The following is a 13,437-nucleotide window of genomic DNA, read 5'->3' as shown; positions in this document are numbered from 1 at the left end:
TCATTTAAAGAGCTTGCATGTTTTATGCCAAAAGTTATATTCTTAAAAGTATTGTCTGCGGTGTGTGCTAGTGATGTCACTAACACTTAGTGAAACTAGAAAGTGTGGCTCTATGAATCATTGGCACGTTTGGATCGACCAAATAAATCAGTGGACCAGGACTAGTTGGTGTAGAAAAATAATAGACATGAGCGCCAGTACGGTGTATAAAACAATGCCAATCTCTTTTCAGCTTTTCCTTTTCTTTCTCTCTCTTTTTGCAATTTTTTTTTTGCTTCTCTTTTGTTTATTAATTTTTCTATTTCGGTGTTTGGTATTCACCTCCTGTATTCCATTAAGAATTTTGCTCTGGTTTGTTGCTATAAATGATTGAGCGTATTATGTTCACACACTGAATGTGTTTTGAAGGAAGCTGGCCTTCAGTGGGTTTGATGTGATGCTGATTGGTTAAGACATCAGCTTTCAGAGTTGGCAGATCAAAGTGAGAAGCTTTGCAGGACTTTGCAGGACTTTTCTCTTAGTAGCCTTTGTGTTCGCTTTCTTTCTTTCCCTTTCTCAGCCTCTATGAAAGCGTCTGACGCAATTCCATCAGCATGCCAAACTCAAAACATTCCTTACACAAAAACATTGCTCCTTTAAAGTTCACGCTGGGCTTCTGTGACCCTGAAAGCACAAAGAAAATATGAAGGAATGTTGCTTACTTTATCTTATCAGAGCGATGGGCAAAGAGAAGTGCAGCTGGCACTCACAAGCCCATGGCAGTAAAATCACCATCCACATGCAGCTGAGTCTTGATAAAATTTAGCTACTTGCTTTTATGGACTTTTGTCTGAAGTTTATATAAAAAGAGAGCAGAGCTCGGTTATTATTTTTGAAGACTCATATGCATCGATATTCCAGTTTCATTCCTTTCTAATTGCTGAAATTTTTAATGGCTTTTGATGTTATATTTTAAATATAAGCTTATCTATACACATCTTTATAGATGCATGGAAGTAATACGGAAATCCTTACTTTGCCGATTGTGGGGTTTTTATTACTACCAGCTTACTAGCCTCTTAAAGTCGATAAATGCAGGGATAATTTGCTGTATAATTTGGATGTCATGATTTACATCACATGGTCAGATTTTGACATTGTAGGGCTGTAGGATTAGAGTCAGAGAGAAGGTCAGGGGGAGGTCAGGAAGGTTTCCTGTATTGACTTGAACTTTTCTTGGACATGTTCATCATTTGTACTTGAAACCCCTTAAGACACAGCCTTGACTTGATGTCAGCTACGCTTGGTCTTGTTTGGCCTTGACAAGAAACATACAGTGAGCTGCGGCTCCGCAAGCAGAAAAGCCTTATTGATGCTAAAGTTCAGAGGAGAATTCCCAAACTCTTTCAGGCTGACAGGAAGGCTATGGTATCACAAATAACCAACTTTTACGTCCATGGTGAGTGGAACAGAACCAAAAGCATCACAGAACACCCAAAAGTGACAAACATTGTGCTGGATTGGATTCAACATCAGGTTCCACTTTTGTTCCTGTACGTCAGAAACAAGAATCTGATACTACAGTGAACCAACCAAACTGAACTGGTGAAGACAGTGAAAAGCTCACCTTGTCTTTTAACAATCTTAAACTGTCTCTTCACACATGAACAAGGCACTCGCAACTCTCTCTCTCTCTCTCTCTCTCTCTCTCTCTCTCTCTCTCTCTCTCTCTCTCTCTCTCTCTCTCTCTCTTCCTTCTGCCATGTTATTTGTATTCTTTGTTTGATTTATAGAGACATTGACAAGGCTTGCTATGTGCTTTGAGGTCAGACCTGTGTGAGACTGTCAGATCCCACTGGAGCCATTATGCTAGAAAAAATCTGTTTGATCATTTGTCTGTTCAAATCCTAAATAATAATATACATTCCTGGTAGCAAACCATTTCATTTTCTGAGTTGTTGTTTTTTCTTTCATCATAGCACTTTTGTACAATATGTTCACATATACTGAACATTTTTGCAGGTAAATAATTTATTATGCTCTATGTTTAGCGTGTGTGTGTGAGAATGTCATAAATTCAGCAGGATTTGAGGTGAAATGACTCGGCAGACAAACCACAAAAGTTCGAAGGGCTGCATCGTTACAGATACTAGATCTATAGTAGCACGATGATGTGCACAAGTAACGTACACCACGGCAGCTGATGTTGTATTTCAATTCAGTTCAATTTCATTTATATATCATTTCAATTCAGATACTTTGATTCAGATATCGATTTAAATCGATTACTAATTCCAAGAAATGATACGAGGAAGAACCTTTCAGTGGAACCAGGCTCCTGATCCTCTCATGTGGGTGACATCATGTAGTGAGAATAGAAATCATTTCTCTTGTATAGGGATTTTTACACTGAGACTAATCCTAATATACAGGGCTACAGAGACCAGTTGGGTGCATTAATACAAACAATGGCAAATAATTGAGTACTTTATCCTGATATCGTCTCTGGTGATGAAGCAGACACAAGGTCTTTGGCTAATGTGGTTAGCAGTTGTGGTGTTCTCTTGTTGTATAAGACACATACTTGTAGTAGGGAAGTCTTATATAACCGATTTTGTGTTGCACTGTGCTGTATTACTCTCAGGTTTAGTCAGAGTTTCCACATTTCCCTCCATATTCGTGATTCTAGAAATATTGTCACGGATCAGCCTAGTAAGTATAGTTTCTTACAACAGCGTCGTTGGTTTGCATGTGAACTGTACATACAGCTGAAAGATTTATATTTCTAATACGATACAGTTTCCATAGCAACTTGTTTGTACGGCGGGCGCACCACAATAAACAGACTAACAAACAGCTAATCGTTGGTAAGGTGAACTCTTCTGCGAGAAGACATTAATTTTACATTTGTGGATGGAGTCTCCATTGACTGGCTTTTTCTGAAGTAAAGCTAAACGACTGTTCAAGTTGAAATGAGCAATAGCAACAGTTGGCGATTAGAGGTGTACGTGTTCAGCGACGTGACAATGGTGAGACTTGTTTAACTTTATGCAAATGTGAAGCAACTTGGTGCAGCAACTACTAATAAGAGCTTGCGTGAGAATGTAGCACAACCTTAGGATTTACAGCATGGGATAGTCTTCAGGACAGATTGCGTTAGGCTTTATGGTTACTTGTTAACATGACATGCCGGGTTTTTTTTGTTCTGTTTATAGCGGCTAAATGATAACAGGAAAAGGAAGTTGTTACGGTGCCTCGCAACACCTTGTCATATTCGTTCTTTAATCAGTTATGCAAACAGATCTTGGTAATAGACTCTTGTGTTTGGAGCCAGTGCATGCAGACAGTTTAGTCTCTCTCTTTCATATTTGTATGCAGGGAAAGATTTACAAGGTGGCCTGAAATACACAGCTTGCAAACGTGTGTATTTACATGTGAAGTACGCGTACATGACGTCGGCTTTATACAAATCTCCTGTGAACCTATAAGAATTAGTGTTTAACAGTGTGGGTGGTTTGTCAGCGCCCCTTTCAGGTGGATACTCTTTCTGGGTTGAATGTGTTGCTGTGTGGGCAAACTAATTGAAATGTTCTGGACTAAGCAGCTTGTAAGCATGAGAGTTTCAGATTTTCTATGATCTTAAGACTCCTCCACATTTTTTTTTATAGAGTAGAAGGAATCGTTTGAAGTCTTCTTTTCACCTCTACTATTGTTATTATTTTCGTTCTCTCTATCTGTCTGTCTCCTCCATGAGCAACGTTTGGCCGTCTTTCAAAAGTCATCTAACCTCCTTCAGTCTTAGTTGTCTTCCTCACAGTGTAATCAAAGCACCCAGATGCTGTGGTTCTGTTTGTGTGTGTTTATGTGGGCACTGTTGACAAAAGCCAAAACTGAGAGGGGGAAAAAAAATACAGTCGAAAAAAAGAAACGGAAATGGTTTGAAAGCACACAATGCCTTGAAATGACCCTTGGTATTCTTCTGCGTAAACACATGAAGTTTAGGGAAGAGAGTGTGTTTAAGTGGCGTCCTTTGAAGTCAGCCTACTTTGTTTATCGTAGATAAATGGAGGTTGGAGCGGGAGGGGAAGTGTGGAGGGAGCAGAAGCGCCTTGCCAAAAAAAGAGGGGAATTAAGGCCTTGTTGCATTGTTTTATTTTTGCAGATTGAAAACCCCAGGTATTTGCGCGAGAACCCTATTCCCCTGTCTCCGGTAAGTGCCAAGGCTTCTTAGTGCAGAGGAGGAGAGAAGGGCAGGAAATTCCAATCTTCTCATCTCATCTCTCTCTCTCTCTCTCTCTCTCTCTCTCTCTCTCTCTCTCTCTCTCTCTTTCTTTAATAGATTTACCCAAAATCGAGCCTAAGAAAACGTAGCACCCTTACAGACGAGGTTCCCGTTTACAATCCAGATAAGGAGGTAGGCACCAAGCTATCATTCCTAAATTCCCTAAATGTGTTGTCAAGCTCAAGGGGGAATCTCAGCTTCTTTTACATTCCACTGAATTCTGTCACTGGGTGTGTTTACATGCACGCTAATCCTGTGATCTGAACCCAGATCATTTTCCCTCATTTGACAAATCTAAGATAACAAGCTGGATGTGTTAGTCATAATGAATCCTGAAAAGAGATAATTCTTTCTCTTAATGAATCAGAGTACAGTTGTCTGTGCTTCTGTGTATGTTGGAAAGGATTTCACAAAGAAATATAGCAGTTTCCTAATGACAATTTCCTAATATGCACAGCCTTGGGGAGGAGAGTGAAAGGGTATTTTCTTACACAAATGAACCAAAATATGTTTGCGGTTTGAAGAATTTTAGAATTTGCATTAAAGTAACAGTACAATAAATGCTGTGGCCTTGATTTTACACCCCACACTCACAACCCACATATGGAGATATTACATCAAGGCCACACAATTATATTACTGGCGCAATTAGTAGGGCAAGTTGACTTTGGACAAAAAGGACAAACTTCATAAGACGAGGAAAGCTTGAGCAGAACCAGATTCAAAAGGGATGCCATCATCTTCTCGGTGACACCAGAGACTGTGATTTATAAATCATTCTCTTCTACACCACATTATGTGTACTATACGGTTAGTGTGCTTACGTAACAAGAAAAGTCATTCTAGTTTTAACCTGACGTCCGGATCGTTGAAATTATCAGCTGTTTATTGATGGAGAATTGAGTACAAAACTGCTCATGGAAATTGTAGTCCAAAAGGGACTCGAGCCATCGTGTCAATAAAAGGTAGCATTATAAGATATAATAATTAGCAAGAAATCTGATTACTGACTGAACCATGTATATGTGCAGTTTTCTCATTATCAGATTATCCGACATCAGATTGCTTTGCATTTATTTTTTTTTAATTATCTACTACATGTATGCACATTTCCTGTTTCCTCTGAATGTCCCACTTCAAACCTGTCAAGGTTTGACAGCTGTTATGTTTCCTTAGCACTTAACTAAATGCATGATGAGAATCGATTCTTTTCCACACATGCGATGAGACAGAGTGCTTAAAAGAGCATGACTGAATGCCCTCTTTGGATTCTGCTTGTTTGTGAGATCTTTAGAAATTCTCCCCAGTCTTTGATTAAAAAAATCGGAATTATACTGTCCTGTAAATCGGTCTACAGTTTTCGTTTAGAATAAATGCTTTGGTTTGTTGGAGATATGTGGATGACGTCGACTAGTCACCTTTTCCTTTTTTTAAAACAACAGACTGTTTCAGGATATAGCAATTTTAAGGCACTCACTTTTTTTTTATTTACACAGTCTGTAGAAGTAAATAAATGTGTGTCATTGTGGAAAATAATCCATCTGTATTACTCACGTGCACTAAATCATGCACTAATTCTTAAAACGCACTCATGTGGAAACATCGATCGTGATACCAAGCGTATGCTGAACAGAAACCTCTTATAGCTTAATGATGGATGGAGGATACAGTGCCTACAACAGTGTAGGCAGTGTATAAGTAGCATCAAAACCAAAAATTTAGGCTTTTTGAGCCAGCCGAAGGTTTAAGTCTAAACCGGTTGAGTGGGACTTGACAGCAATGTGCAACCATGGCTCCGAAAGTGCCCTTTCACCCTGCGTTCGTCACAAAGGAGTTCACTTTGCTGCATTGCAAGAATGTTATTTAGATTTGGTTTTGGTTTAAAGGACAACAGAAATAACTGGGGGAATAAATATTTATAGAAAAAAAAGAAAAGTTTTTGTTCTTTTTCTCCTAGCCTATGGAGATTGCTGTAGAATTGGCTTCATTTAACAAAGAATATCTAGCCTTCTTATCTTGACCATCTGCCCACATCTCCTTACTGTCTGCAACACTGTCTTTTTTTGTTGTTGTTGTTTTCCCACCAACTTTAAAACTACAGCACTAGTGACTAATACAGTTTTGCGATTTTTATTGTAATTATAAAAATGAACGCAAAATCAAACAAACTTTACTTTTTTACTTTTTTTTTGTTTGTTTTTTTGGAGAACAAAAATTCAACAATCATTCAAACACACCTGAAGGGACTGATAGGATGTACAATCTCTTCTGGAGCCTGGGCTTAAACTGTTGTAGTCTTAACTGTCCTGATTGACTGGAAAATCTGTCATTCACTGTGTCTTTGGGCTATTTATACAATACAAGCTAGCATGTACACGTCCGTTCTTCTGTCCTTCAAAGTCCGTAAAACTTGCACGCTCGAATTAGGAATGTGGCGCCCAGCACTAGCAAGTGCACATCCAGGAGTGGGAAGGCAGAAGAAAAGCATCCTAGTAATTCTAGAAAGGTGAGTGAAAAGCTTCTCACAAGCCACCAGGCTTTCATGAGAGGAAATGGTGCATGACCGGGCTTTTACTGTCTATGATTGGAATGGCAGCAGTGTATTAGGGTGAGAAGGAGGAGCGGGTAAAGTTATAGTGCTGCACACTGTTTCCTGCACTCATCTGTAGTCCCTCTCCTGCCAAAAGACCCCTCTAAAGACAGATTTATTCTGCTCCCCCCGATTCTGTTCCAACATTTTTTCTCTCTTCAAGGAGGGGAAAAAAAACCCTGCTGGCTGAATCTTTCATTTTTTTTTCTCTCTTTGTCTCTCACATCCCCCCCCCCCTTCGCGCTCTCTCTCTCTCTCTCTCTCTCTCTCTCTCTCTCTCTCTCTCTCTCTCTCTCTCTCTCTCTCTCTCTCTCTCTCTCTCTCTCTCTCTCTCTCTCTCTCCCTCTCTCACTCACACACTGTAGCATTCTCTCTCGATCAAATTCTTTCTTACTCACAACTTCTTTTTCATGACTGGGTTTAAAATGGGACAGGGACACACTGAATCCAGATAGACGTATCGGCTGGTGCTTAAGGTTTTGTGTGCTTTGATGTCACTTTATTAGGAACACATTTTCCACAGGTCATTCCTATAATTATCAAATAAGCCAGTCTTGTTGCAGCAGGTCAAGAGTTGGAGTTAAACATCAACTCGTGTGATCTCTGTGATTTTGACTGTGGCATGCTTGTTGATGCAAGATGGGTCTGGTTTGAGTTGTTCTGAAAACGCTGATCTCTCTGGATATTCACATGCAGAGTTTACACAGAATGGTGCAAAAAAACCAGAAACATCCTGTGTGTGGAGGGTCTGTAGGCTGCAACACCTTGTTGATGAGAGAGATCAGAGAAAAATGAGCAGAAGAACAGCAGAAGGCCATATCGGGTTCCACTCCTTTCGGCAGGAATCCGAGGCCGTCAACAGCACAAGACTCACCCAAAACGGATAGCTTAAGTCTGGGGGAAAAAAAAACACATAAATTTTGTTTCAAATCTTCAGCTGTCCGGATTGGATTGCTTCAGATTCTTGTTGTTAGCTGACAAGAGTAAAACCTCATGTGCTCTTCTGCTATATTGTAGCTCATCCACCTCAAGGTTTAATGTTCTCTATGTGCTGAGATGCTTTTCTGCTCAGTGAGCGAGTCTGGCCATTCTCCACTGATCTCTCTTATCAACTAGGTATTTCATTGGTTTGGATTTTCAATGTATTGTTTGTTTATTTATTTATTTATTTATTTGTGTGTTTGTTTGTTTGTTTATTTATTTATTTATTTATTTCACACCAATCTGTGTACTCTAAAGGCTGCTGTCTGAAAATCCCAGGAGATCCGTTTCTAAAATCCTCAACCTAGCCCATCTATGCCTGTGCTACATAGCACTCTCACTTTTTTTTTCTCATTCTGAGGTGAACATATCTAAATATGTCCATGTAAAGTGTGCAGCGTATTTAAGTATAATTGATAAACATTGTTAGTCCGCATTATTCAACCAAATAGACAGGTAAACTATATCAAAATTTTGATTTAATGCACAAATGGCAATAAACATCAGGAGGCTGTAGCCTAAATGCAAAATAATGTATTTATGTGTATGTATATAACATTGTTAAACTATACAGATCAAGTTTGCTTCAAATCATAATGTCATGAATGCATGTCATTTTTAATCAAATGATTAGTATAGAAAATCTTGCTTCATTGAATGATGTTCACCCTTTTCTTTTTCCTTTAACTAAAATCCTTTGGCTTGTATGTATACAGAACTCTTATATGGATTTGTTCAAGTTAACATGTTTTCAACTAAAACCATCCGTAATGTATTGCTAACAGCAGACTGTGTAGCCAGTGATCTTAATACTAAACAAAGCTTAGAGGAACAGTCAAATTCTTAGAGAAAAGTCAGTTTACATTCTAGACTCCAGAATATTTACACAAAGTAGGTTGTCAACTTCTCTAACCGTGACCGTCAGTTCAGATGTATTATTTACCAGTTGTATTTAAGAGGTAACAGAAGGGACGCAGTAAAGTCAGTCGCTCAGGCAGCTTTGCAGCATATGGATACGGTTACTGAACATCATCACTCTGCTGTCACGGATGTTTTGCGTGCATATTCCGTTCTTCTTTACATTGTTTTGTCATCGGATTGTTGTTTTTTTTGGGGGCGAAATGTCAAACTTTGACGTCAAAATGAGATTCGAGTCAGTGAAATGCTAGTCAGTGAAAACAGTTGCACGCAAGAGTCAAAATTAGCTAGCTACTGAAAAATGCATTGAAAAATTTCACATTATTAAAACTGTTCCTTTTCCAGCTTGACTTTTGTAGATAAAATATATATCTCTATGGCAAAAGACCTATAGTTGCAGATTAAATAAACATCTTCTTACAGAAAACATCAACACATTTAAGGTTTCTAAATATTTCAAGTCTCTCCTGTGTTTGACTGCTTCACTCTGTGTTGTACCTGTTTCCAGAGCCCTCTATTGTTGCCTGCACTGTGTGTGTCTGTCCAGCAGTGGGAGCCAGTGAGCCACTTGTACATGTGCGTATGTGTAGACAGCACATAGTAGTCTCCATCACTCAGTTGGCAGCTTTTCATATCTTTCTAAGACCCCCTCAGGCCACAGCACTGAAACATGAAAGCAGAATCACTGGCAGCAAACAGGCTGTGGCTGTAGGAATATTGGAGAAATATATCTACTGTCTTCCTTAATCGAGTTAGCTAATGCATGTGCTTTTTAAATAGGCTTAAAAGGATTCATCCCTTAGTCATTCTGTTTGTACACCACTAAACTGGAGCTTCTTATTAGTTAGCAATGTCTATGAGCAACTGCATGCCCAATGTAATATTGAAGAAAAACTTTATGGAAAGGGTTTAATAAATTACGAGCACTCACTGGTATTTGGATTTGTAGAAGCCAGTGGTTTCATTTGACAGTTCAAATTTTAGGAAAAGGCAAAACTGCTTTCTTTAAAAGATTTGAGAAATTTTACTTTGCCTATTAGGTGATATGTTTAGCCATTAGATGATGAAGCTTTTATAAATTACATGTACATTACAGTACAGAGAAATTTTCATCACATATCTCAGCTTGAAGGCTGGGGTCAGAACGCAGGGTCAGCTATGATACAACACCCCTGGAGCAGATAGGGTCAGGCGTCCTGCTCATAGACCAAGCAGTGGCATTGTGACCCAATGATCAGCAATTCAGAGCCTTAACCACTGAGCTACCCAAAAAAAAAAAACCCATGTTGCTACACTTCTGATGGAATCAAATTTTCTTTGTTGGATTTTGTGGATTAAGGCCTTATGGGAAACATCATCGATCATCCGAATCGTTGTGTTTTTATATTTCAATCAAATACGACTCACTCTCTTGTATTCTTTGAATTTATTTTTCAGATAAGGATTGAAGGCTACACATTGTACACATGACTTCTACAGTGTGGTTGTTGCGGTAAAATAGGTTGTGTCCCATATTCGCACACCTAAGAAATAAAAAGGTGTTATTGTGGCCAGCAAAGCTTTCTTCTGCCTGATAAAAAAGATTTAAAGCTAATTCTAATATTTTTTGCTTATGTAGGGCAAAGACCACTATTAAAATTTTGTCTCTGATCCTTTCACAGTTTTTTAAGGAGATAAAAGCTGCTATATGATTATGAATTAAACAGACAATAGTAGATTTATTTAAACCAGATTTAAGCTTTATTAAATTGGTCGTCAATTTCTCAATAAGTTTGAACCGATAATCATCAGAAACAAAGAGCGAGCATAAATATTTAAAAACAACCTAATTTAATAAAAGTCACGCTTCAGAACACATAAATGTGTTGTGGTTTTCGTGGAACAACTTCTTGTTGTGTCGCAGATTCGCTCCTTCCTTTTTTTTTGTTCCATGTCGCTGGAGTTGAGAAGCACAAGCCATATTTCCGAACTTAGGCGTGTCAACTATTTACAGAATAAATAATTGCGGCTCAAAGCACAGTTACTGTTATTAGTAGATTATTTTCCTGTAACAACACATCCCAATTTAAATGTGTGTTTTTTGGTTTGTTGTTTTTTTTAATGACAACACATACACAGTACATTTTATCCATTTATAGCTGCTGTAAAAGTTCATCAGCTTCTGTTTATTTTTTCTCTCTTTTTCTAGAAGGCAATTTAGACAACAAAAAATTTTAGACAACAAAAACATTTGTGCTAAACAATCACTTTTCTGAGTATGTCCATATGAACTCAGCTGTGAACCGTACTGTAACATAGTAATGACCAGAGCCAATCATAATGGAGACTTCAGCTGGACTGAGGTCTAATAAATATTAATGAACACTAAAGTATTTATTCTGAATACTGTGGTGAGCTGAGAATGGGTTGTGACTTAAAAGACTGGAGAAATTCCCATTATTTCTAGAGTAAATATCACTTAGTCTGCGTTTCACACCTCAACGTAAAATCGGCTTTAAACAATGTGAATAATGATTGCTAAATTGCTGATATGAAACCCGGCCATCTACGATTTTTGGATCGCTCCAAACATTCCAGTGACGATAAGCCTCAGGCAAGAAACACTTCTGTACGTTCACGGCGTGATTTATTTTTGTGTATCAATACAAAATAAATAAAAAGGAAAATTCATCTGTTTAATTCATATTATTGATTAGCATATGAGTGTTGAGTGAAGCAAATCTTATTAGGTTCATTTTTTCGAAAAGATTGTCATCTGAAATATTAAAAACCTATTAATTATGTATATGTAATTATTATTATCATCATCACAGTTTCAGAGTTGCCATAGTTAAGCCTGGATTATCTTGTTTCATGTTTCACGCTGCTCATACTTTACCTGGGGTTAACAATTAATCCTGGCTCTTTATAATCTGATGTTTCACACTGTACATTTCTAAACCCTGGCTTAATGTTCTCAATATTTGCAGCATCAGTAACCATGATTGGATAAATACAGCATGCATTCAATTTAAATTTAAGCTTGTCTCACACTTTCATGTCGGTAAGAATATTAGGTTTAAATGAGAATTTAAGAATTGGGTCTAAAAAAACCCCAACAAAAAACACTTCCATATGAACAATTATATGTTTTACATTGTAGAACATTTCATTTATTTAATCCATTTTTTCTGTGTGTAACATCTGTTTAAGGGTTCTAAGGATATGTTAATACTGTAATAACCTGCTTATTTCTCATTATGACTTCCTGTCTTTTCAGGAAATCAGGTTTTTCAGTTGTTCACCGACGTATTACACAAACTGCCTTGTGTTCATTGGGGTGTTTAAGTGGAACTGAATAATAGTTCTTTTTATTCAGGCCTGTCATGAATGGTGGAGATTTGCATACATTTTTAAAAATACCAGAAGTCAAAGGTTTTGGCACAGAGAAAGTCTGTAACGCGTCTCCTTCAAGCCCTGAAGTGACTGTGGAAAGTCATGAGCACCAGCATGCATGGTTTAAGGCACTTTAGGATGTGTGTGTGTGTGTGTGTGTGTGTGTGTGTGTCTGTGTGTGTGTGTGTCTGTGTGTGTGTGTGTGTCTGTGTGTGTGTCTGTGTGTGTCTGTGTGTCTGTGTGTGTGTACATTTTTTTTTTTTTTTTTTTTAAATCTTTAAGCTAAAAATCACACTGACCTCAGAAATGACTCTGTGGTATAGCTTAAGAACAGATGCATTGTCTTTAATGAGGAAGCTGCTTATACTTGCCCTAAATTGCAGTTTAACAGTTCAGCTTGTACAAATTAGTTCACGGCAGCCGTGGCATGTAGAGAAGTGTTTTAATATTCCTAGTATTAAGGCGCAGAACGAACGCTGCCGATAATATTCATCAGATTCTGTTTACACGTAACTGCCAAGACGCAGCAGATGCTCTTTTCCACTGTTTATTCGCATATTTTGAACAAAGCAGATATTAAAACCATATAGTATTTATACAAACGTAGGGCTGTTAGTAAGGATTTTTCTATTCAAGCCGAATTGGAGTTTGAAACAACGAGCTAAAAGTGTGCATGTTTTGCAAATGTGCTCCCTGAGGTAATGCGTGAAAACACTGAGGGTTGTTGGGGAAAAAAAACAGAACAGCTGCTCAGTGCCTTTCTGTCTTTTTCCTGCTCTCATCTTTCCTTCCTCCATCAAACTGCCTTCATCTCTCCTCCACTCCCAACCCGTTCCGTCTCTCCTCTAAGAAAGTTGTGGCGTCTCTGCGAACGCGACCGAGGAGCCGAGCAGTTGTCGCACGCCTCATCGGCTGTAGGAAAAATAGTTTTTCAATCCACCATTGATGCACTTTGACAAACTTTGCTTAAAAGGTGTGTTTTTGGAGGCGTTACAAACAACAACAACAACAAACAGCGACGTACCGCCCACGTTAGCGTCTGCACCAGCAGGAACTGTTTGAATGCGTGACTTCAGTCAGGAGCAATCTTCTCCACTGACGAGTCTCCTGTGGTCTCTTTGGTCGCTCAAGATAAAAGACACAAGCAGAAATCAGAAAACATGCAAGGTTGCCTTCCAAGGCTTCTCAAAAGTAGGGCAGATTAAGGTGGCTAAGTGCAGGTTTTGCTAGAGCAGGTTCTCGTGAGAACCATGCAGCCTTTTTTCAGCTCATCATCCTCTTAATCTCATATCATGGATGTGTGTGTGTTTGT

General features: G+C 38.5%; 1 protein-coding gene across 19 annotated transcripts in view; it reads left to right on the top strand.

Annotated features, from left to right (window-relative positions):
• cep112 (centrosomal protein 112) overlaps nucleotides 1-13,437 on the top strand; it is a 125,303-nt gene that overhangs the window by 18,037 nt on the left and 93,829 nt on the right. For 13 of the 19 annotated variants that reach the window (XM_047800663.1, XM_047800658.1, XM_047800652.1 and 10 more), the window contains 2 exons: nucleotides 4,142-4,189; nucleotides 4,319-4,393. The exons of 3 other annotated variants lie outside the window; for them this stretch is intronic. In XM_047800663.1, the coding sequence (XP_047656619.1) occupies nucleotides 4,142-4,189; nucleotides 4,319-4,393 (123 nt within the window). The remainder of the gene's footprint in view (nucleotides 1-4,141; nucleotides 4,190-4,318; nucleotides 4,394-13,437) is intronic. 3 more of the 19 variants (XM_047800657.1, XM_047800650.1, XM_047800654.1) reach the window with 1 other exon arrangement.

The sequence above is a fragment of the Tachysurus fulvidraco genome, chromosome 15 (genome assembly GCF_022655615.1).
Source record: "Tachysurus fulvidraco isolate hzauxx_2018 chromosome 15, HZAU_PFXX_2.0, whole genome shotgun sequence".
Taxonomy (NCBI): domain Eukaryota; kingdom Metazoa; phylum Chordata; class Actinopteri; order Siluriformes; family Bagridae; genus Tachysurus; species Tachysurus fulvidraco.
The sequence above is the reverse complement of the archived record's forward strand: the minus strand, read 5'-3'. Positions and strand labels throughout refer to the sequence as shown.